Source organism: Gobio gobio (assembly GCF_949357685.1).
Source record: "Gobio gobio genome assembly, chromosome: 20".
Taxonomy (NCBI): Eukaryota; Metazoa; Chordata; class Actinopteri; order Cypriniformes; family Gobionidae; genus Gobio; species Gobio gobio.
Window position 1 is genome coordinate 47878437 of NC_137113.1, and position 25000 is coordinate 47903436.

The 25000-nt window shown below is 38.3% G+C and overlaps 1 protein-coding gene across 1 annotated transcript in view; it reads right to left on the reverse strand.

Moving 5' to 3' along the window:
• Positions 1–25000, reverse strand: part of LOC307144230 (arf-GAP with dual PH domain-containing protein 1) — a gene marked incomplete at its 3' end in the record, with an annotated part of 58764 nt that overhangs the window by 30270 nt on the left and 3494 nt on the right. Inside the window, exons 2-3 of the mRNA XM_079846333.1 lie at positions 9491–9621; positions 4185–4276 (exon numbers count right to left, since the gene is read on the reverse strand). Coding sequence (XP_079702459.1) covers positions 4185–4276; positions 9491–9621 — 223 coding nt within the window. The remainder of the gene's footprint in view (positions 1–4184; positions 4277–9490; positions 9622–25000) is intronic.

Sequence of the window (25000 nt, forward strand, 5' to 3'; positions counted from 1 at the left end):
GCATCTATCCATCATAAAAGGGCATCTATCATCATAAAAGTGCATCCATCCGTCATAAAAGTGCATCTATCCGTCATAAAAGTGCATCTATCATCATAAAAGTGCATCCATCCGTCATAAAAGTGCATCTATCCGTCATAAAAGTGCATCTGTCCATCATAAAAGTGCATCTATCATCATAAAAGTGCATCCATCCGTCATAAAAGTGCATCTATCCGTCATAAAAGTGCATCTGTCCATCATAAAAGTGCATCTATCCGTCATAAAAGTGCATCCGTCCGTCATAAAAGTGCATCTGTCCATCATAAAAGTGCATCCATACATCATAAAAGTGCATCCGTCCATCATAAAAGTGCATCCATCCATCATAAAAGTGCATCCATCCATCATAAAAGTGCATCCGTCCATCATAAAAGTGCATCCATCCATCATAAAAGTGCATCCGTCCATCATAAAAGTGCATCCATACATCATAAAAGTGCATCCGTCCATCATAAAAGTGCATCCGTCCATCATAAAAGTGCATCCATACATCATAAAAGTGCATCTGTCCATCATAAAAGTGCATCTGTCCGTCATAAAAGTGCATCCGTCCATCATAAAAGTGCATCCGTACATCATAAAAGTGCATCTGTCCATCATAAAAGTGCATCCATACATCATGAAAGTGCATCTGTCCATCATAAAAGTGCATCTATACATCATGAAAGTGCATCTATCCTTAATAAACGTGCATCTATCCATCATAAAAGTGCATCCATCCATCCATCATAAAAGTGCATCTTTCCATCATAAAAGTGCATCTATCCATCATAAAAGTGCATCCATCCATCATAAAAGTGCATCTATCTATCATAAAAGGGCATCCGTCCATCATAAAAGTGCATCCATCCATCATAAAAGTGCATCTATCTATCATAAAAGGGCATCCGTCCATCATAAAAGTGCATCCATCCATCATAAAAGTGCATCCGTCCATCATAAAAGTGCATCTCTCCATCATAAAAGTGCATCCATCCATCCTAAAAGTGCATCCGTCCATCATAAAAGTGCATCCATCCATCATAAAAGTGCATCCGTCCATCATAAAAGTGCATCTATCCATCATAAAAGGGCATCCGTCCATCATAAAAGTGCATCTATCCATCATAAAAGTGCATCCGTCCATCATAAAAGTGCATCCGTCCATCATAAAAGTGCATCTATCCATCATAAAAGGGCATCCGTCCATCATAAAAGTGCATCTATCCATCATAAAAGTGCATCTATCCATCATAAAAGGGCATCCGTCCATCATAAAAGTGCATCTATCCATCATAAAAGTGCATCCGTCCATCATAAAAGTGCATCCATCCATCATAAAAGTGCATCCGTCCATCATAAAAGTGCATCCGTCCATCATAAAAGTGCATCCGTGCATCCGTCCATCATAAAAGTGCATCTATCCATCATAAAAGTGCATCTATCCATCATAAAAGTGCATCCATCCATCATAAAAGTGCATCCATCCATCATAAAAGTGCATCCGTCCATCATAAAAGTGCATCTATCCATCATAAAAGGGCATCCGTCCATCATAAAAGTGCATCTATCCATCATAAAAGTGCATCCATCCATCATAAAAGTGCATCCGTCCATCATAAAAGTGCATCTATCCATCATAAAAGTGCATCCATCCATCATAAAAGGGCATCCGTCCATCATAAAAGTGCATCTATCCATCATAAAAGTGCATCCATCCATCATAAAAGTGCATCCATCCATCATAAAAGTGCATCCATCCATCATAAAAGTGCATCCGTCCATCATAAAAGTGCATCTATCCATCATAAAAGGGCATCCGTCCATCATAAAAGTGCATCTATCCATCATAAAAGTGCATCCATCCATCATAAAAGTGCATCCGTCCATCATAAAAGTGCATCTATCCATCATAAAAGTGCATCTATCCGTCATAAAAGTGCATCTATCCATCATAAAAGGGCATCCGTCCATCATAAAAGTGCATCTGTCCATCATAAAAGTGCATCCGTCCATCATAAAAGTGCATCTATCCATCATAAAAGTGCATCCATCCATCATAAAAGTGCATCTGTCCATCATAAAAGGGCATCCGTCCATCATAAAAGTGCATCTATCCATCATAAAAGTGCATCCATCCATCATAAAAGTGCATCCATCCATCATAAAAGTGCATCCATCCATCATAAAAGTGCATCCGTCCATCATAAAAGTGCATCTATCCATCATAAAAGGGCATCCGTCCATCATAAAAGTGCATCTATCCATCATAAAAGTGCATCCATCCATCATAAAAGTGCATCCGTCCATCATAAAAGTGCATCTATCCATCATAAAAGTGCATCCATCCATCATAAAAGTGCATCCGTCCATCATAAAAGTGCATCTATCCATCATAAAAGGGCATCCGTCCATCATAAAAGTGCATCTATCCATCATAAAAGTGCATCCATCCATCATAAAAGTGCATCTGTCCATCATAAAAGTACATCCATCCATCATAAAAGTGCATCTGTCCATCATAAAAGTGCATCTATCCATCATAAAAGTGCATCTGTCCATCATAAAAGTGCATCCGTCCATCATAAAAGTGCATCTATCCATCATAAAAGGGCATCCGTCCATCATAAGTGCATCCATCCATCATAAAAGTGCATCCGTCCATCATAAAAGTGCATCCGTCCATCATAAAAGTGCATCTATCCATCATAAAAGTGCATCTATCCATCATAAAAGTGCATCCATCCATCATAAAAGTGCATCCATCCATCATAAAAGTGCATCTGTCCATCATAAAAGTGCATCTATCCATCATAAAAGTGCATCTATCCATCATAAAAGTGCATCCATCCATCATAAAAGTGCATCCGTGCATCCGTCCATCATAAAAGTGCATCTATCCATCATAAAAGTGCATCTATCCATCATAAAAGTGCATCCATCCATCATAAAAGTGCATCTATCCATCATAAAAGTGCATCCATCCATCATAAAAGTGCATCTATCCATCATAAAAGTGCATCTATCCATCATAAAAGTGCATCCATCCATCATAAAAGTGCATCTATCCATCATAAAAGTGCATCTATCCATCATAAAAGTGCATCTATCCATCATAAAAGTGCATCTATCCATCATAAAAGTGCATCTATCCATCATAAAAGTGCATCCGTCCATCATAAAAGTGCATCTATCCATCATAAAAGTGCATCTATGCATCTATCCATCATAAAAGTGCATCCATCCATCATAAAAGTGCATCCGTCCATCATAAAAGTGCATCCATCCATCATAAAAGGGCATCCGTCCATCATAAAAGTGCATCTATCCATCATAAAAGTGCATCCATCCATCATAAAAGTGCATCTGTCCATCATAAAAGTACATCCATCCATCATAAAAGTGCATCTGTCCATCATAAAAGTGCATCTATCCATCATAAAAGTGCATCTATCCATCATAAAAGTGCATCTGTCCATCATAAAAGTGCATCTATCCATCATAAAAGTGCATCTGTCCATCATAAAAGTGCATCTGTCCATCATAAAAGTGCATCTATCCATCATAAAAGTGCATCTATCCATCATAAAAGTGCATCTGTCCATCATAAAAGTGCATCTGTCCATCATAAAAGTGCATCTATCCATCATAAAAGTGCATCTGTCCATCATAAAAGTGCATCCGTCCATCATAAAAGTGCATCTATCCATCATAAAAGGGCATCCGTCCATCATAAAAGTGCATCCGTCCATCATAAAAGTGCATCTATCCATCATAAAAGTGCATCTATCCATCATAAAAGTGCATCTATCCATCATAAAAGTGCATCTATCCATCATAAAAGTGCATCTATCCATCATAAAAGTGCTGCACATGGCTCCAGGGGTTAATAAAGGCCTTTTGACTTTTATGATGGATGGATGCAGTCATTCACTGTCATTATAAAGCTTGTATTAGCCAGGACATTATTAATATAACTCTGATTGTGTTCGTCTGAAAGAAGAATGTCATATACACCTAGGATGACTTGAGGGTGAGTAAATCATGGGCTAATTTTCATTTTTGGGTGAACTATCCCTTTAAAGCAGCAAGGCTGTAAGTGCACTCAACAGGGAACAGGACGGCACTGAGGTTCTTACCCTAATGTGGCGTTTGAGTCCTACCTGCAGTCTGTGTGTGAGGGGCGGTAGTAAAACGGAGGAACTTGCTGTTCGTATTTGGCCTTTGCTGCTTCATTCCCCATAGAGGTGATGAACTACAGACAGAGAAAGCATTGCATGGTTTACAGGCACAACAGGAAACAGGTTTCATTTGTTAACCAGTGCTGGGCGTAACACATTACAGGTAACACGGGTTATTATTGGAACATGTATGCTCTGTCGTGTGTTTCTATTGTGTTCCCAGTCTGTCTGATTAGTCTGTCATTCACCTGTGCCTCGTCAATCACCTCATTTGCCATGTGTTCTTAAAGGGATAGTTCACCCAAAAATGAAAATTCTGTCATCATTTACTCACCCTCAAGTTGTTCCAAACCTATATGAGTTTCTTTGCTCTACTGAACACAAAAGAAGATATTTTGAAGAATTTTTGCAACCAAGCAGATAGAGCAACCATTGACTACCATATTATTTTTCCCCTACTATAGTAGTCAATGGTTGCTCTCTCTGCTTGGTCACAAACATTCTTCAAAATATCCTCTTTTGTGTTCAGCAGAACAAAGAAACTCATACAGGTTTGGAACAACGTGAGGGTGAATAAATGATGACAGAATTTTCATTTTAGAGGTGAACTATCCCTTTAATAAATAAGAAGCAAATATAGCAGACCATTAACAATACTTCTACAGCACTGAATAATCTTAGCTATTGTTAATCTCTAAACTAATACATAATTGAGATCAAAAGCTGCATCTGTTATCATTAATTCATGCACTGTGAACTTTTGCAACTTTTTTATTAACTAACACTAACAAAGGTTAATAAATGTTGTAAAAAAAATATATATTGCATGCAAATCTTGATACTTCAGTCTATACAATTTTCAACGTAATTCTAATGAATTTTTTTTGCGCATTTCATCGTCCAAAAATCAGATCTGAGCATTGGTAAGCAACCCAGAACTGTTATAATAGGCGTTTTCTAAATGAAATGCACCATTTGCTCAAGCACCTCTGGATTATTCTCCGGTCTGATGGTTCTGTCCATCATGTCTCCGTTAGGATTATCACAAACATCAGCTCTCAGAGGATTCCCAGGCTCATGTAGTGCACTAATGGCTTTCATCCTCAATCTTTCATGTAGGCAAAGAGCGATTAATTTCGAGTTAACTCATGACAATCATGCAATTAATCGCGAGTTAACTCGTGACAATCATGTGATTAATCGCGAGTTAACTCGTGACAATCATGTGATTAATCGTGAGTTAACTCATGACAATCACGTGATTAATAATGGTTTAGCTTGTGACAATCGTGCGATTAATCACAAGGTAACGCATGATTGTCATTTGATTAATCGAGCGTCAACTCATGGCAAGCATGCAATTAATCGTGAGTTAACCCATGACACTCATGTGATTAATCGTGAGTTAACTCAAGACACTCATGTGATTAATCGTGAGTTAACTCAAGACAATAATGTGATTAATCGTGAGTTAACTCAAGACACTCATGTGATTAATCGTGAGTTAACTCAAGACACCCATGTGATTAATCGTGAGTTAACTCAAGACAATAATGTGATTAATCGTGAGTTAACTCAAGACACTCATGTGATTAATCGTGAGTTAACTCAAGACCCTCATGTGATTAATCGTGAGTTAACTCAAGACACTCATGTGATTAATCGTGAGTTAACTCAAGACACTCATGTGATTAATCGTGAGTTAACTCAAGACAATCATGTGATTAATCGTGAGTTAACCCAAGACACTCATGTGATTAATCGTGAGTTAACTCAAGACACTCATGTGATTAATCGTGAGTTAACTCAAGACAATAACGTGATTAATCATGAGTTAACTCAAGACACTCATGTGATTAATCGTGAGTTAACTCAAGACACTCATGTGATTAATCGTGAGTTAACTCAAGACACTCATGTGAATAATCGTGAGTTAACTCAAGACAATCATGTGATTAATCGTGATTAAATATTTTAATCGACTGACAGCCCTAGTCTTAACATTAGTTAACTAAAAACATTAGTGTACAAGCAATTTACACTCAGAGAAATAACAAATTTCACATTTAACTTGTTATGTTACTAAGTGTTTCTTTGTAATTGGTTGTGACAATTACTTTTAAAAGTAATGCACTACAATATTGTGTTACTCCCTAAAAAATAACTATTTACGTTACTTAGTTGCTTTTTATGGACAGTAATGTTTTACATTACTTTGTGTTACTAAGTAACTAGTTACTTTTTTACGGAGTAACTCAATATTGTAATGCATTACTTTTAAAAGTAACTTTCCCAACACTAGACTTAACATTAGTTAACTAAAAAATTTGGTAAAACGTACTAAAAATGTGTTATTAGTTAACGTGATCTAACCATGAACAATACTTCTACAGCACTGAATAATCTTAGCTATTGTTAATCTCTAAACTAATACATAATTGAGATCAAAAGCTGCATCTGTTATCATTAATTCATGCACTGTGAACTTTTGCAACTTTTTTATTAACTAACACTAACAAAGGTTAATAAATGTTGTAAACAAAATATATATTGCATGCAAATCTTGATACTTCAGTCTATACAATTTTCAACGTAATTCTAATGGATTTTTTTTGCGCATTTCATCGTCCAAAAATCAGATCTGAGCATTGGTAAGCAACCCAGAACTGTTATAATAGGCGTTTTCTAAATGAAATGCACCATTTGCTCGAGCACCTCTGGATTATTCTCCGGTCTGATGGTTCTGTCCATCATGTCTCCGTTAGGATTATCACAAACATCAGCTCTCAGAGGATTCCCAGGCTCATGTAGTGCACTAATGGCTTTCATCCTCAATCTTTCGTGTAGGCAAAGAGCGATTCATTTCGAGTTAACTCATGACAATCATGCAATTAATCGCGAGTTAACTCGTGACAATCATGTGATTAATCGCGAGTTAACTCATGACAATCATGTGATTAATCGCGAGTTAACTCATGACAATCATGTGATTAATCGCGAGTTAACTCATGACAATCATGTGATTAATCGCGAGTTAACTCATGACAAGCATGTGATTAATCATGGGTAAACTCTTGACAACCGTGCGATTAATCGCAAGGTAACGCATGATTGTCATTCGATTAATCGAGCGTTACCTCATGACAAGCATGCAAATAATCGCGAGTTAACACATGACACTCATGTGATTAATCGTGAGTTAGCTCATGACAATCATGTGATTAATCGTGATTAAATATTTTAATCGACTGACAGCCCTAGTCTTAACATTAGTTAACTAAAAACATTAGTGTACAAGCAATTTACACTCAGAGAAATAATAAATTTCACATTTAACTCGTTATGTTACTAGGTGTTTCTATGTAATTGATTGTGACAAGTAGGGGTGCACCGATCCGATATTAGGATCGGATATCGGCCGCGATACTGACAAAATAGCTGGATCGGGGATCGGAAAAATTAACAGATCCACAAGCCGATCCAGGTGTTTTTTTCCGTCGCAGCAGAACCTACGTCATTCGTCAGCTTCACGTGTGTCGCATGCTAGAAGGGAGCGAGCCAGAGAGTCGGCTGTGTGGAGGAGATATTTCACGCTTGCCACGCCAACTAGTTCGTCGCTGTTTCGAGGGTATTACTGCAAAGTCAGGGTCTTTCCTGCATTGACATTTTTTTGACGGCCAAAGCCTAATTTGATGAGTTATTGTGATTTACGAGTGATGTAGAACAGATGCTGCGCTTGTGACTGAGTGACAGAGAGACCGATCTGAGAGCTCCTCCCCCGCGCGCGCTCTCTGGGTCTTCAAAATAATCAGTGTTCGCTCTCATATTTCACATATTAATCCAAATCAAAAGCTCGGAAGACCGAAACCATGTTGCACATGACACATTCGGACAATTTTGTCCTTGAATTATCACTGGGTGTGAATTGCGCTCAAAAAACATTGACTCTTCTCTGACCAGCTGACATAAAGCATACTTTCAATAAGCGGGAGACAAATTATATCCAGTTATGAAGTGTTTTCTGTGTGTTGACATCTTTCGCGATGTTCTAACAGACGGGATTCGCACACAACGCGTCTGCTAATGTCCGATTCGTGACCTAATGACTCCTTTGAACCGAATCATTTTAACGACTGGTTAGAACAACTGATCTGTCCAACACTGAACTCATGAACTCAGTTTATTAATTTACTCAGAACGCAACTGAAATGAGAACACAAGTGTGCTTACCCATTTTAGCAAGAGTGGGTAGTAAGAATTATTTTTAATTATCAACAGTATTTCATCTTATTTCTGTTGACAATGTGTAGTAAAATAAATAGGCCTAGCCTACAATCATTTAATCTGGAGTGAGGTGAAACCAGAACAAAGTTGTTATTAGCTAGCTGAACATTTTTATTAAATTGCATATGGTAGAAAATTTGACTATTTGTTAATTTGTAATGCTACTTTTTAATATTGATATGATTATATACCAAAACATGTATCTGTAGTGTAAAAAATGTTTGGTAACTGTCAGATTACTATTGTATGTTTGACCAATACACTGTTTTTTGTTTCCACTGCTACATGTTATTTATTTAAAGAAGTTAGATTACATTCTATTTTAGATTTGAATGCACAATTGTTTTTTAAATAAATAAGAATTCAACACCTTACATACATCTGTTATTTTGTCTTAGTTATGTTTAGTTAGTAAAGTCTGGTGCCTTTAGTCTCTTCAAGGAAGGTATAAGGTGGAAGATATACAGTTTATTATTAATTCAACAATAGTATCGGATCGGTATCGGGTATCGACAGATACACAAAGCCCAGGCATCGGTATCGGTATCGGGACTGAAAAAGTCGGATCGGTGCACCCCTAGTGACAAGTACTGTAAAAAAATATATTGCATGCAAATCTTGATACTTGAGTCTATACAATTTTCAACGTAATTCTAATGGATTTTTTTTTGCACATTTCATCGTCCAAAAATCAGATCTGAGCATTGGTAAGCAACCCAGAACTGTTATAATAGGCGTTTTTCTAAATGAAATGCACCATTTGCTCGAGCACCTCTGGATTATTCTCCGGTCTGATGGTTCTGTCCATCACGTCTCTGTTAGGATTATCACAAACATCAGCTCTCAGAGGATTCCCAGGCTCATGTAGTGCACTAATGGCTTTCATCCTCAATCTTTCATGTAGGCAAAGAGCCAATCAATCTCTGTGGCTCTTGAGATTACTGCAGATTTGGGTGGTGTTCAGGAGAGTAAACAGCCTTCAGCCCAAATCTGCTGCGCCTCACCTCTATTTCCTTATCTTCAAATGCGTCGTGCAGCACAGACTTGACCTGGCTGAGGCTGGGAATACTTCTGTGGATGAGCGAGCATCCCTGACACACGAACACACCCAGCGTCACTGAAACCCAATCCGGCTCTGAGGAAGAAGGAAAGAAGAACCTTTACACATGTGTGAGGCTCAATAACGGCTTCCAATATGCATAATTAGATGAAGTATGAAGGGAGTGTGCAGCAAAACAGTACTCCACTATTGGAACATCATCACTGACACAAAAATATTTGGGCATGAAATTAAGATTTATTGCATGGAATAGACGGTTTTAACATGTTATTAATATTTGTCAGTCATACATATATAGTACTTATAAACTGAATGTGTTTTAAATACACAATAACCATGTATTTACTGTATGACTCATAAAGGTGAAAGAGCGCCTTTGCAGAAGAAGATCGACGCCTACTTCATCAGTGCAACTTTGGCTCCGCCCACTGGAGTGTTAGTGAGATGACGAGGAGAGATGAGCGATACAGGATGGACTACAAATAACATTCCCTTCCAAAGGAATAGAAATGAGCTGATTTATCTCCATCAATGTGAATGTCTCAGTGGAGCATTAATTATTTGTATAATTATATTCTATCACAGCAGTGGGCGTTTACACTGAAGTCTCACTGTAGCCAATCACAGCAGTGGGCGTTTACACTGAAGTCTCACAGCCGCCAATCACAGCAGTGGGCGTTTACACTGAAGTCTCACAATGGCCAATCACAGCAGTGGGCGTTTACACTGAAGTCTCACAATGGCCAATCACAGCAGTGGGCGTTTACACTGAAGTCTCACAATGGCCAATCACAGCAGTGGGCGTTTACACTGAAGTCTCACAACAGCCAATCACAGCAGTGGGCGTTTACACTGAAGTCTCACAATGGCCAATCACAGCAGTGGGCGTTTACACTGAAGTCTCACAATGGCCAATCACAGCAGTGGGCGTTTACACTGAAGTCTCACAATGGCCAATCACAGTAGTGGGTATTTACACTGAAGTCTCACAGCGGCCAATCACAGCAGTGGGCGTTTACACAGAAGTCTCACAATGGCCAATCACAGCAGTGGGCGTTAACACTGAAGTCTCACAATGGCCAATCACAGTAGTGGGTATTTACGCTGAAGTCTCACAGCGGCCAATCACAGCAGTGGGCGTTTACACAGAAGTCTCACAATGGCCAATCACAGCAGTGGGCCTTTACACTGAAGTCTCACTGTAGCCAATCACAGCAGTGGGCGTTTACACTGAAGTCTCACTGCAGCCAATCACAGCAGTGGGCCTTTACACTGAAGTCTCACTGTAGCCAATCACAGCAGTGGGCGTTTACACTGAAGTCTCACTGCAGCCAATCACAGCAGTGGGCCTTTACACTGAAGTCTCACTGTAGCCAATCACAGCAGTGGGCGTTTACACTGAAGTCTCACAGCCGCCAATCACAGCAGTGGGCGTTTACACTGAAGTCTCACAATGGCCAATCACAGCAGTGGGCGTTTACACTGAAGTCTCACAATGGCCAATCACAGCAGTGGGCTTTTACACTGAAGTCTCACAATGGCCAATCACAGCAGTGGGCGTTTACACTGAAGTCTCACAATGGCCAATCACAGTAGTGGGTATTTACACTGAAGTCTCACAGCGGCCAATCACAGCAGTGGGCGTTTACACAGAAGTCTCACAATGGCCAATCACAGCAGTGGGCGTTAACACTGAAGTCTCACAATGGCCAATCACAGTAGTGGGTATTTACACTGAAGTCTCACAGCGGCCAATCACAGCAGTGGGCGTTTACACAGAAGTCTCACAATGGCCAATCACAGCAGTGGGCGTTTACACTGAAGTTACACAGCAGCCAATCACAGCAGTGGGCGTTTACACTGAAGTTACACAGCAGCCAATCACAGCAGTGGGCGTTTCACTGAAGTCTCACAATGGCCAATCACAGCAGTGGGCGTTTCACTGAAGTCTCACAGCGGCCAATCACAGCAGTGGGCGTTTACACTGAAGTCTCACAGCCGCCAATCACAGCAGTGGGCGTTTACACTGAAGTCTCACAATGGCCAATCACAGCAGTGGGCATTTACACTGAAGTCTCACAGCGGCCAATCACAGCAGTGGGCGTTTACACTGAAGTCTCACAATGGCCAATCACAGCAGTGGGCATTTACACTGAAGTCTCACAGCGGCCAATCACAGCAGTGGGCGTTTACACTGAAGTCTCACAATGGCCAATCACAGCAGTGGGCGTTTACACTGAAGTTACACAGCAGCCAATCACAGTAGTGGGCAGTAGTGGGCAAGTCTCACAATGGCCAATCACAGTAGTGGGCATTTACACTGAAGTCTCACAGCGGCCAATCACAGCAGTGGGCGTTTACACTGAAGTCTCACAGCGGCCAATCACAGCAGTGGGCGTTAACACTGAAGTCACACAGTGGCCAATCACAGCAGTGGGCGTTTACACTGAAGTCTCACAGTGGCCAATCACAGCAGTGGGCGTTAACACTGAAGTCACACAGCAGCCAATCACAGCAGTGGGCGTTTACACTGAAGTTACACAGCAGCCAATCACAGCAGTGGGCGTTTACACTGAAGTTACACAGCGGCCAATCACAGCAGTGGGCGTTTACACTGAAGTCTCACAATGGCCAATCACAGCAGTGGGCATTTACACTGAAGTCTCACAGCGGCCAATCACAGCAGTGGGCGTTTACACTGAAGTTACACAGCAGCCAATCACAGTAGTGGGCATTTACACTGAAGTCTCACAATGGCCAATGACAGTAGTGGGCGTTTACACTGAAGTCTCACAATGGCCAATCACAGCAGTGGGCGTTTACACTGAAGTCTCACAATGGCCAATCACAGCAGTGGGCGTTTACACTGAAGTTACACAGCAGCCAATCACAGTAGTGGGCATTTACACTGAAGTCTCACAATGGCCAATCACAGTAGTGGGCATTTACACTGAAGTCTCACAGCGGCCAATCACAGCAGTGGGCGTTTACACTGAAGTCTCACAATGGCCAATCACAGCAGTGGGCGTTAACACTGAAGTCTCACAGCAGCCAATCACAGCAGTGGGCGTTTACACTGAAGTTACACAGCAGCCAATCACAGCAGTGGGCGTTTACACTGAAGTTACACAGCAGCCAATCACAGCAGTGGGCGTTTCACTGAAGTTACACAGCAGCCAATCACAGCAGTGGGCGTTTCACTGAAGTCGCACAGCGGCCAATCACAGCAGTGGGCGTTTACACTGAAGTCTCACAGCTGTCAATCACAGCAGTGGGCGTTTACACTGAAGTTACACAATGGCCAATCACAGCAGTGGGCGTTTACACTGAAGTCTCACAGCTGTCAATCACAGCAGTGGGCGTTTACACTGAAGTCACACAGCAGCCAATCACAGCAGTGGGCGTTTACACTGAAGTTACACAGCAGCCAATCACAGCAGTGGGCGTTTCACTGAAGTCTCACAGCGGCCAATCACAGCAGTGGGCTATACAAACTCCTACGTTTAAATAACATATAGAAATTGATAACTTATTATGGAGCTGGGATCAAGCCCAAATAAGCAACTACACTTAAGTAACAAGCCCAAAAAAACGCGACCCGCGACTACTAATATTTGTAAGCAACTTTACAGAAAAACAAGCCCAAAGTCGCTTATAATAAGCGGACTTGGCAACACTGACAATGACGTCAATGGTCGACATATTCTGAGATCTCTCGTTTTCTGGGCCTGGTGTCTATAAAAGCTTTTCTTTGACTAACAAGGACGTTTTCAGCTCTGAAACTCGCAGGATATTCTTATATCACGATGACCTTTATATATCAAAGGCTCAAAGGAAAGTTGATTTCTCAGTTCATCACCCCTTTAACAACTGGTTAAAAAGTAGGACTGTCTGTGTGGGGTTCTGTTCCCTTCACGGTTAATGCTGAGGTCTGAGAGGCTATAAAAGCTGCATACAAACCACAAAGGGTTATCTATAATAATCACACCGTTAGCCTCAGCTAAAATGTTAAACACAAGCGAAGCCACAATAAGAGGCCGATAGAAAGGTCTGTAAAGACCGCATCTCTCACACATACACACCCTCTGCGCACACACACACACTTGTGTCACGATCTCAGAGAAACTGCGAGCGTTGCGTTTGACACACTTCAGGTGTGAGTGTTGCTAAACGCTGAGCTGTAAACCCTCAGGGCACACAGGGGAGTGACAAAACAAACCCAACGCTGAAAGTCAGGTTTTCTGACTTCTTGAAGTGATGCAATCCGAGAGAAACTGTGTCAGTATCTGTGTAGAAGGAAACAGTGAAGGGATTGTCTGAAGGAGAAAGAGGGCGATTGAAGAGAGGCAGAGAGAGATAGAGAGGCTTGTGACCAAATGAAATGGACTTTGTTTTGACTTGACCGGTTATCTGCAGATCGAGGTGTGGCTCTAACACACACCTTCCTCACTGCTTGCCCGTGTGATTTGTACTCATAAAGTTACTCATTAAACACATGAGAAGATTTGTTCAACTTGGTCATAAAGCCATAGCCTGGTCTTACCAGACTCTCATTTAATATACTTCCTTGAAGGCGGGAACTCTGTTAAAGTTTAAAACTATTGGATCTGCCATAACCAGTGTTAATTTTGACAGCATATTTTGATTTAGTCTTAGTCATAGTCTTTTGACTAAAATGCCATTTAGTTTTAGTCATATTTTAGTCACCTGAATTATTTTTAGTTTTAGTCTACTTTTAGTCTCCTAAATATCATAAGATTTTAGTCGACTAAATCTACAGTAGATTCAGTCTCCTAAAATCTAATGAGTTTAGTTCAATTGTAATAGATTAAGCATTTAAGCATCACATAACCCGACTGTCACTCGAACTGACATTTTGACATAATTTTGTTTTTGACATAAATACACAAAAGAGCTCAATTCACTTTTTTGCTTGTTTTTTTAAAAACATCTCTATAGTTTTTATAACTTTGTATTTCTGTTTTAGTTAGTATGGCATATCATGTTAAGCTAAAGCTTCAAATAAGTTTGTTTATTTATTATTTAATTTCAAGTAATGAAGATTTTATTTTTATGGTTTTAGTGAACTATTATAACCCTGATACTTTATTGAATATGTGTCAAATACTGGTCTTTCCTCCTGACTATGAATTAAATGGGAATGAAATTAAATACAGTTTATTGTGTAAGCAAAAACGAATATATAATGCGTGACTTTTAATTATAAACAAGCTCTAAATACACCAGGACTCTTATTTTGAAATGTCTGCGCCTCTGTTGCAGTTGCAGGAGCTCATTCAAGTTCAGGAGATAAAATATGCATTGTTACAACCGTCTAAAACATATTACTATAAACATGGTAAAGTAAACATTGTCATTATTCATCAGCATTAGTTCATAAACAGTTGCCTGGCATAAATGTGTGTTATTGATTGATTGAGCCGCTCTGGAGCTGGATTGGGGATGAGCCATGTTTTCCAGCGGTTAACGTTAGATCAATACGAGTCTAGAAATGCATCCAAACGACAGCCGTACGGTGCTCTGCAGGGGTCAAAAAGGATATAAACAGTGAATTCTGAAGTGATATATTCTTGAAAACTCAGAGATGTGGATTCGGACAGCAGTTTAATCACCACATGACCTGGTGTTTGTCTGAAGCAGTCGGTCATTCGGCCGGGGATTTTTACGCAGGTGGTTGGAGACGGACGGCAATAAAATCACTGACTAGCCGCTGTAAAAGATGTCAATGCATTACGACCGCACGAGAAACAATCACCGGGGCTTCAGCCACTCCTTCAGCACTAACAGAGCGAGCTGGAGAATCACACTTTTCCCGGGACACAACATCACGGCCACCAACAGAACTCAGCACAGATTGCTCTCGCTCCGGCTATAACTTCTGGATACTCGGTAGCGGTGCCACAACGCACCGAATGGCTTCGCTCGCATCTTTTCTCCACCGCCATTACTGAACTACAACTCAAACTAGCGCACGACATCAACATCATCGCTCTCAGCCACGCCCTCTGTTCGCCGATTGGACCGTTTAAAATTTGTTCGGAGAAAACCTAAGAATATACCGCAGTCCCAGACGGAGAACTGAAGGAAAATGAAAATTGAGCGGAAGTACGTAGGAGGGCGAAGCCAGGCTAACACAAAATGAGACAGTTAGAAAAATGTGCTGGTTGCTCTTTTCCATTATACTGAACTTACACAAGCATCATAAAAGAGTAAATAGAGCAACTTTATCGTCTTCTGAAGATGAAAAGATCACGTTTAATACATTTTCATCCCAGCTGATGAGCCAATCAGAATCCATCCCGCTTTAAAGAGCTCGAGCATTTAAAGACGATAAAACTGCAGTGCACTTATAATAAACAGAACGTTATCGTCCGTTGGTGTGGACGATAATATAGCTATTATTTTAGTTATCTTTTTATTAATCGCATCCGAAATAAAAGTTTATGTTTACATAACATATGTGTGTGTGTATGTATATATACACCGATCAAGCATAACATTATGACCTAATATTGTGTACTGTCGAGGCATGGACTCCCCTGAAGGTGTGCTGTGGTATCCGGCACCAAGATGTTAGCAGCAGATCCTTTAAGTCCTGTAAGTTGCGAGGCGGAGCCTCCATGGATCGGACTTGTTTGTTCAGCACATCCCACAGATGCTCGATTGGATTGAGATCTGGGGAATTTGGAGGCCGAGTCAACACCTCAAACTCGTTGTTGTGCTCCTCAAACCATTCCTGAAGCATTTGTGGCGGCGCATTATCTGCTGAAAGAGCCACAGTCACCAGGGAAAACCGTCTCCATGAACGGCTGGACATGGGCTCAACAATGCTGAGGTAGGTGAGACGTGTCAAAGTCACATCCACATGATGGAGGACCCAAGGTTTCCCAGCAGAACATTGCAATTTCCTTCCTTGAGCACTTTTGATAGAGACTGACCACTGCAGACCGGGAACAGCCCACAAGAGCTGCATTTTGGAGATGCTCTGACCCAGTCCTCTAGCCGTCACAATCTGGCCCTTGTCAAACTCGCTCAAATCCTTACTCTTGCAAATTTTTCCTGCTTCTAACACATCAACTCTGAGGACAAAATGTTCACTTGCTGCCTAATATATCCCACCCACTAACAGAGATCATCAGTGTTATTCACCGGTCATAATGTTATGCCAGAACGGTGTAGGGGAGAGCGGGGCACAACCTAACGCTTTTTGACTTTCTCAGTTTGTGTAAATCCACTTGGGGTTCAGAGTATTTATTTTTTCCCACATTAATTGTACACACGTCTAGTACAATTATGTGGTTTTGTTTCATTTATAAAGTGTTTACTTTTTTCTTGATTTACCCCGGAAGAATGGAAGTGAAATGTGACAACATGCCCCATAGGTGGAGTACATTATAACATGAGCAAATAACAGCTTAAAATGTCACCTGATATAATCAAACAAATATACAAGACAAACTAAAATATTTTGTCAATAAAATACAATTATTCACTTTTTTAAATAATATAATGGCATGTTTTAATCATTAAAAATATAAGCATTTTTGAGTTTGACAACAAACACATCGCTAAATACAGCTATACAGCATAGTTCAAAACATCATAATAATTCACAATTTCTGAACATTAGATTTTTAAATTTTGGCGCTATTTTTTCTCTAAATAATGTTGATATGGCAACTAGTAAATACAGTAAGTTTCGTCATTCTGGCATGTGTGGAAAGGGTTAAAACATGCGCGTTACAACTAACCCCGCGTTAGTTTGTTCCACGCGATCCCCGTTATTATGTAAACACAAACTTTTATTTTGGATGCGATTAATCGCATTACTTTATAGTTATCGTTCTCAGTTTGAACGGGGTTTAATTCCGAATCATGCGTTCGGAAAATGATTCGCCACTTTACTAAAAGCCTTTATATATAATGCAGAAGTATTTTTAATATTTGAATAATTGTAACCACAGCTATAATAATACTAATTCATTGTTAAAGCCTAATGCATTCAAACACATGACAAACAACCATGCAATCTGCAAATATAATGCTTTTTAACTTTGGTCACAATTGTGTACGAAAAGATATAATGCCTTATACAAACCTCCAAATGTGTTTTGACATTTGCATCTGATCAGTGTCCGGTGGCATGAGCAGCTCAGACTGGTTTAACAGGTCAGGCGTGTTATTTGTCTCTCCAACACTGGTCAGTTGCTCATGCAAATCCATTTGAATCTCATTTGCATCTTAAGCGTCAGGCTAAACGCCCCTGGACTAACTGCAGTTATTAAAGGAACTCCACTTTTTTTGAAAATAGGCTCATTTTACAAGTCCCCTAGAGTTAAAGGGTTAGTTCACCCAAAAATGTAAATTGTGTCATTAATGACTGAGCCTCATGTGGTTGGACACCCGTCAGACCTCCGTTCATCTTCAGACACAAATGAAGATATTTTAGTGTAAAGCTGATGCTGAGAAAGGCTTCAGATAGGCCTCCATTGGCATTCAGTACATTTACACTCACAAGACCCATAAAAGGCACTAAAAACATCGTTACAAAGTCCATCTCACCACAGTGACTCTACAATAATCTTACGATGCGACGACAATAGTTTTTGTGCGAAAAAAAAAAATCTAAATAACACCTTTATCCAGCTTGTTCTTGTCTTCCGTGTGTGTCTCCACGACGCATGCGTGAGAATATGACGCAGATCCGGCGTTCGGGAATCCATGAAATGCACACTTTAGCCCCGTTTTGAGAACTACACCGAGACCTAAAGCACGATCAATGTAGAATTCAACAGCTGAGATACGCGCGTCTTCCTCTGCTCGTAAACAAATCTCTTCTGGGTCATGTGTCCGAACGCCGGATCTGCTCATATTCTCGCGCATGCGTCGTGGAGACACACACGGAAGACAAGAACAAGTTGGATAAAGGTGTTATTTAGATTTTTTTTTTGCGCACAAAAACTATTGTCGTCGCATCGTAAAATTATTGTAGAGTCACTGTGGTGAGATGGACTTTGTAACAACGTTTTAAGTGCCTTTTATGGGTCTTGTGAGTGTAAATGCACTGAATGCCAATGGAGGCCTATCTGAAGCCTTTCTCAGCATCAGCTTTACACTAAAATATCTTCATTTGTGTCTGAAGATGAACGGAGGTCTGACGGGTGTCCAACCACATGAGGCTCAGTCATTAATGACACAATTTTCATTTTTGGGTGAACTAACCCTTTAAATAGTTGAGTTTTACCGTTTTTGAATCCATTCAGCTGATCTTTGTATCTGGCACTTTTAGCATTAGCTTAGCATACATCATTGATTCTGATCAGTCCATTAGCATCTCATTCAAAAAATGACCACTTTCAATATTTTTCCTATTTAAAACGTGACTCTTCTACAGTTCCATCGTGTGCTAAGACCAACTGAAAATGAAAAGTTGTGATTTTCTTCACCTATATGGCTAGGAACTACTTTCTCATTCCTGCGTAATAGTCGTGGATCTTCGCGGCCGTACCATGGCTGCAGCGGCGCAATGATTGGTTGGTTTTCTGTGGAACATGGTGGTAGTTACACCTTCGACTTACTATCACAGCCTTTTACAACACACAGAACCATGGCTAATCACAGCTAAATCCACAACACACAGAACCATGGCGAATCACAGCTAAAGCCACAACACACAGAACCATGACTAATCACAGCTAAATCCACAACACAATTTGTCGGCTGCAAGCCTGAACTTTCTCTGCAACTACAGGAACTTAGTGCCGTCACATTGAAAGTTCCCTAGCTGGGCTACTTTCAGACGCTGTCATATCATTGCGCCGCTGCAGCCATGGTACGGCCGCGAAGATCCGCGACTATTACGCAGGAATGAGAAAGTAGTTCCTAGCCATATAGGTGTAGAAAATCACAACTTTTCATTTTCAGTTGGTCTTAGCACACGATGTAACTGTGGAAGAGTCAAGTTTTAAACAGGAAAAATATTGAAAGTGGTCATTTTTTGAATGAGATGCTAATGGACTGATTAGAATCAATGATGTATGCTAAGCTAATGCTAAATGTGCTACCGCCAGATACAAAGATCGGCTGAATGGATTCAAAAACGGTAAAACTCAACTATTTAACTCTAGCGGACTTGTAAAATGAGCCTATTTTCAAAAAAAGTGGAGTGTTCCTTTAAGTCTCAGTCTTCACATGATGACTGTTTGTGCAACGGTCCACCGATCGCGAGTGTGCTAATGCTAATGCTAGTGTGACCGGGGTCGTGGTGTCAGTGTGGCCTGGCTGATGTCTGAGCGCTCAGTGAGTGAGAAAGGGGCTTTATGAAGAGTGTGTGTGTTCTGCTCCACCACAGATTGAGAGCACTGGGTCGGCTACATTCACTGCCACACGCGTCTGTGAAACCCCAGGTTTCATAATATAGAGCGCCACGCTCTGTGTGTGTGTGTGTGTGTGTGAGGGGTAGGTTTAGGGGTAGAGGTAGGGGTAGAGGTAGTGTGTGTGCGTGTGTGTGTGTGTGTGTGTGTGTGTGTGTAGCTGTGAGGTTTCATTTATTCTGGGTATATGCCACATATCTGAAAGATTTGATGTCTGTCCTATATATATATGTGTGTGTGAGGGTTAGGTTTAGGGGTAGAGGTAGGGCTGGAGGTAGTGTGTGTGCGTGTGTGTGTGTGTGTGTGTGTGTGTGTGTAGCTGTGAGGTTTCATTTATTCTGGGTATATGCCACATATCTGAAAGATTTGATGTCTGTCCTATATATATATGTGTGTGTGAGGGTTAGGTTTAGGGGTAGAGGTAGGGCTGGAGGTAGTGTGTGTGTGTGTGTGTGTGTGTGTGTGTGTGTGTGTGTGTGTGTGTGTGTGTGTGTGTGTGTGTGTGTGTGTGTGTGTGTGTGTGTGTGTGTGTGTGTGTGTGTGTGTGTGTGTGTGTGTGTGTGTGTGTGTGTGTGTGTGTGTGTGTGTGTGTGTGTGTGTGTGTGTGTGTGTGTGTGTGCATAAAGGCAAATAGCGTTTGTAATGTGAGTGCAGTACGTCCATCACACTCAGAACGTGCGCAACCAAAAAATAAATCAATGACTGATTAGCATTAAGAGTTCCTTTCACTGGAACTAAGAGGCCAAGCCCAACCCCTGAAAAACAACCCCTCCCACAATCCCCCCTCCACCAAACTTTACACTTGGCACAATGCAGTCAGGCAAGTCCCGTTCCCCTGGCAACCGCCAAACCCAGACTCGTCCATGGGATTGCCAGAGAGAAGCGTGATTTGTCACTCAGAGAACACGTCTCCACTGCTCTAGTGGTGGCGCACTTTACCCCACTGCATCCCACGCTTTGCATTGCACTTGGTGATGTAAGGCTTGGATGAGCTGCTCTGAGCAATAATATAGGGTGTTTTGGGTTGTTGCTAGGTAGGTAGTTACAATTAAAACGATCGTAAGTCTATGATATTATGGGATATTGATTTACTTATGCTGCATGATCAGCTGATAACTTATAAAATGAATGCATATAGTGTAATATTTCCGGGTTAAGGGGTTTGGTCAGTTCACTGAGCCTGAAGGCGTGGTCACATGACCAGCGATTTCCCAGAAATCCACACAATGGGAAAAGCTCCTGATGCAGATTGTGCTCGTGTTTAAGTCGGCTCAGTGTTGACTTCAGAAAGCGGCTTCATTGTCAATTTCAGTGAAATTTTGCTACACCGTAAGTGTGAGAAATAGTAAAAGTGATTCTTGCCATGTTCTCTATTTTAGGGGATTTTATTTACTATTTCACAATGAGTTCTGCGTAAACCTTCCCATGATGCTCTCTGTCTGTCAAAAGTGAGACAGACATGTGGCCGTTTAGTAAGGAGATGACCGACTACAACTAAAAAAATATTTTCGTTACTTCGATTGAAATAAAATATATAGAAACAAATATTTCAACATATCTCAGTTTTGTTTCATTTAAGCTAAAATATTAAAATAACTTAATAATATTTAAAAACTAAAATATTTTTTAAAAACTGATACAAATGATAAAAACACAGCAAAATTACAAACATTAAAAATAACATATTTAAATATGAGTGTAACTAAATATATATAATTAATATAAATATATAATATATATATATATATATATATATATATATATATATATATATATATATATATATATATATATATATATATATATATATATATATATATATATATATATATATATATATATATATATATATATATATATATATATATATATATATATATATATTTAAATGTGTTAACCAAAACATTTTCATTGCTTAAAATATATTAAACATTAATCCAAATTAATAATAATCCAAAAACACACAACAAAATAACTAAAATTAAATATATATACATATTAATTAATATAAATATAATATACACATATTTAAATGTGATTTATATAATTAATATAAATATATAATATATACATATTTAAAAATGTGTGTTTAACTAAATATATACAATTAATATAAATATTATATATATATATATATATATATATATATATATATATATATATATATATATATATATATATATATATATATATATATATATATATATATTATAAATATATATTTAAATGTGAGTGTAACTAAATATATATAATTAATATAAATATAAAAATATATACATATTTAAATGATATATATATATATGTAATTAATATAAATATAATATACACATATTTAAATGTGATATATATAATCAATATAAATATAATATACACATATTTAAATGTGTGTTTAACTAAATATATATAATTAATATAAATATAAAAGATACATATTTAAATGTGATATATATATATATATATATATATATATATATATATATATATATATAATTAATATAAATATATAATATACATATATTTAAATGTGTGTTTAACTAAATATATATAATTAATATAAATATATAATATACATATTTAAATGTGATATATATATTATTCATATAAATATAATATATACATATTTAAATGTGTGTTAAACCAAAACTACAAAAAAATAATTTCTTAAAATAAAATAAACGTTAAACCACATAATGTTTGAAGTAATAAAATTACTAAAACTAAATAAACTAAAACAAAAAAAGCTATATAGTAATTAAATAAAATTAAAAATGACTAAAATAAAAAAAACAGAAAACTATAATCTAATTCAAAATATTAACAAAGACGATAATAGTATATCAGGGATACTAAAATAACTAGTGCTGTCAAATCGATTAATTTCGATTAATCGCATCTAATCGTGTGTGTGTGTATATTATTATGTATATATAAATACAAACTCATTCATGTATATATTGAAGAAAAACATGTTTTTTCATCTTCCTTCTATCACTCAACACACACACACACACACACACACACACACACACACACACATACATACATATATTATATATTTACTAGTGCTGGGGAAAAATTAATCGTGATTAATCGCATCCAAAATAAAAGTTTGTGTTTACATGATATATGTGTGTGTACTGTGTATAATTATTATGTATATATAAATACACACTCATTCATGTATATATTTAAGAAAAACATGTTAATATTTATATTAAAAACTATTTATTTTGTATATATAAGATAAAGTATATACACAGTATATACATGCAAATATTTCTTAAGTATATACATGAATGAGTGTGTATTTATATATATACATCATAATTATACACAGTACACACACATATATTATGTAAACACAAACTTTTATTTTGGATGCAATTAATCACGATTAATTTTTCCCCAGCACTAATATTTACAAACATTTACATTAGATATGATTAATCGCGATTAATCGATTTGACAGCACCAATAATAACGTAAACCCATGCGTCTGATTTGTAGGAGTTTTAGGGATTTTTAACAAGAAAATCTTCCTTCTATCACTCAACACACACACACACACACACACACACACACATACATACATATATTATATATTTACTAGTGCTGGGAAAAAATGTATCATGATTAATCGCATCAAAAATAAAAGTTTGTGTTTACATGATATATGTGTGTGTACAGTGTATAATTATTATGTATTTATAAATACACACTCATTCATGTATATATTGAAGAAAAACATGTTAATATTTATATTAAAAACAATTTGTATATATAAGATAAAGTATATAAACAGTATATACATGCAAATATTTCTTAAGTATATACATGAATGAGTGTGTATTTATATATATACATCATAATTATACACAGTACACACACATATATTATGTAAACACAAACTTTTATTTTGGATGCAATTAATCACGATTAATTTTTCCTCAGCACTAATATTTACAAACATTTACATTAGATATGATTAATCGCGATTAATCGATTTGACAGCACCAATAATAACGTAAACCCATGCGTCTGATTTGTAGGAGTTTTAGGGATTTTTAACAAGAAAATCTTTCTTTATCACTCAACACACACACACACACACACACACACACACACACACACACACACACACACACACACACACACACACACATACATACATATATTATATATTTACTAGTGCTGGGAAAAAATGTATCATGATTAATCGCATCAAAAATAGAAGTTTTTGTGTTTACATGATATATGTGTGTGTACTGTGTATAATTATTATGTATATATAAATACACACTCATTCATGTATATATTGAAGAAAAACATGTTAATATTTATATTAAAAACAATTTGTATATATAAGATATGATTAATCGCGATTAATCGATTTGACAGCACCAATAATAACGTAAACCCATGCGTCTGATTTGTAGGAGTTTTGGGGATTTTTAACAAGAAAATGTTTCTTTATCACTCAACACACACACACACACATTGAAAGTAAGGATAACAGAAGTGTGGAGGATGTCGTTAGAGTAACCCAGCTGACCCTGAATCATCTGAAGTGTGTGTTGTGTGTTGTGTGTTGTGTGTTGTGTGTTTTCCTCAGGCCTGTAAAGAGCCTGAATGGGCTGACATCCAGCGCTGGGCAACAATCCCAGAATCCTCTCCTGAGAGCCGCCGTATTATTACCGCCTTAATAGGACAGTGTGTATTTAAGCCCATGTGTGTGTGTGTGTGTGTGTGTGTGTGTGTGTGTGATACTGTACTGAAACGCTGCAATGCAGGGAAATATGTACAGTATGACACTGTATCTGATCATTAACAATAGGAAATGTATTTTCTCGCCGTACTTAATGAGAATACAGCTGAGTCACCCTCTCTCTGAGTGACTCACACACACACACACACACACACACACACACACACACACACACACACACTCACACACACACACACACACACACACATCCCCTCTGAAAACACCACAAACTCATGTTTAACGCCTCGCATTACAAACAACATGTGTGACTCAACGCTGTGTGTCACCCAACCAT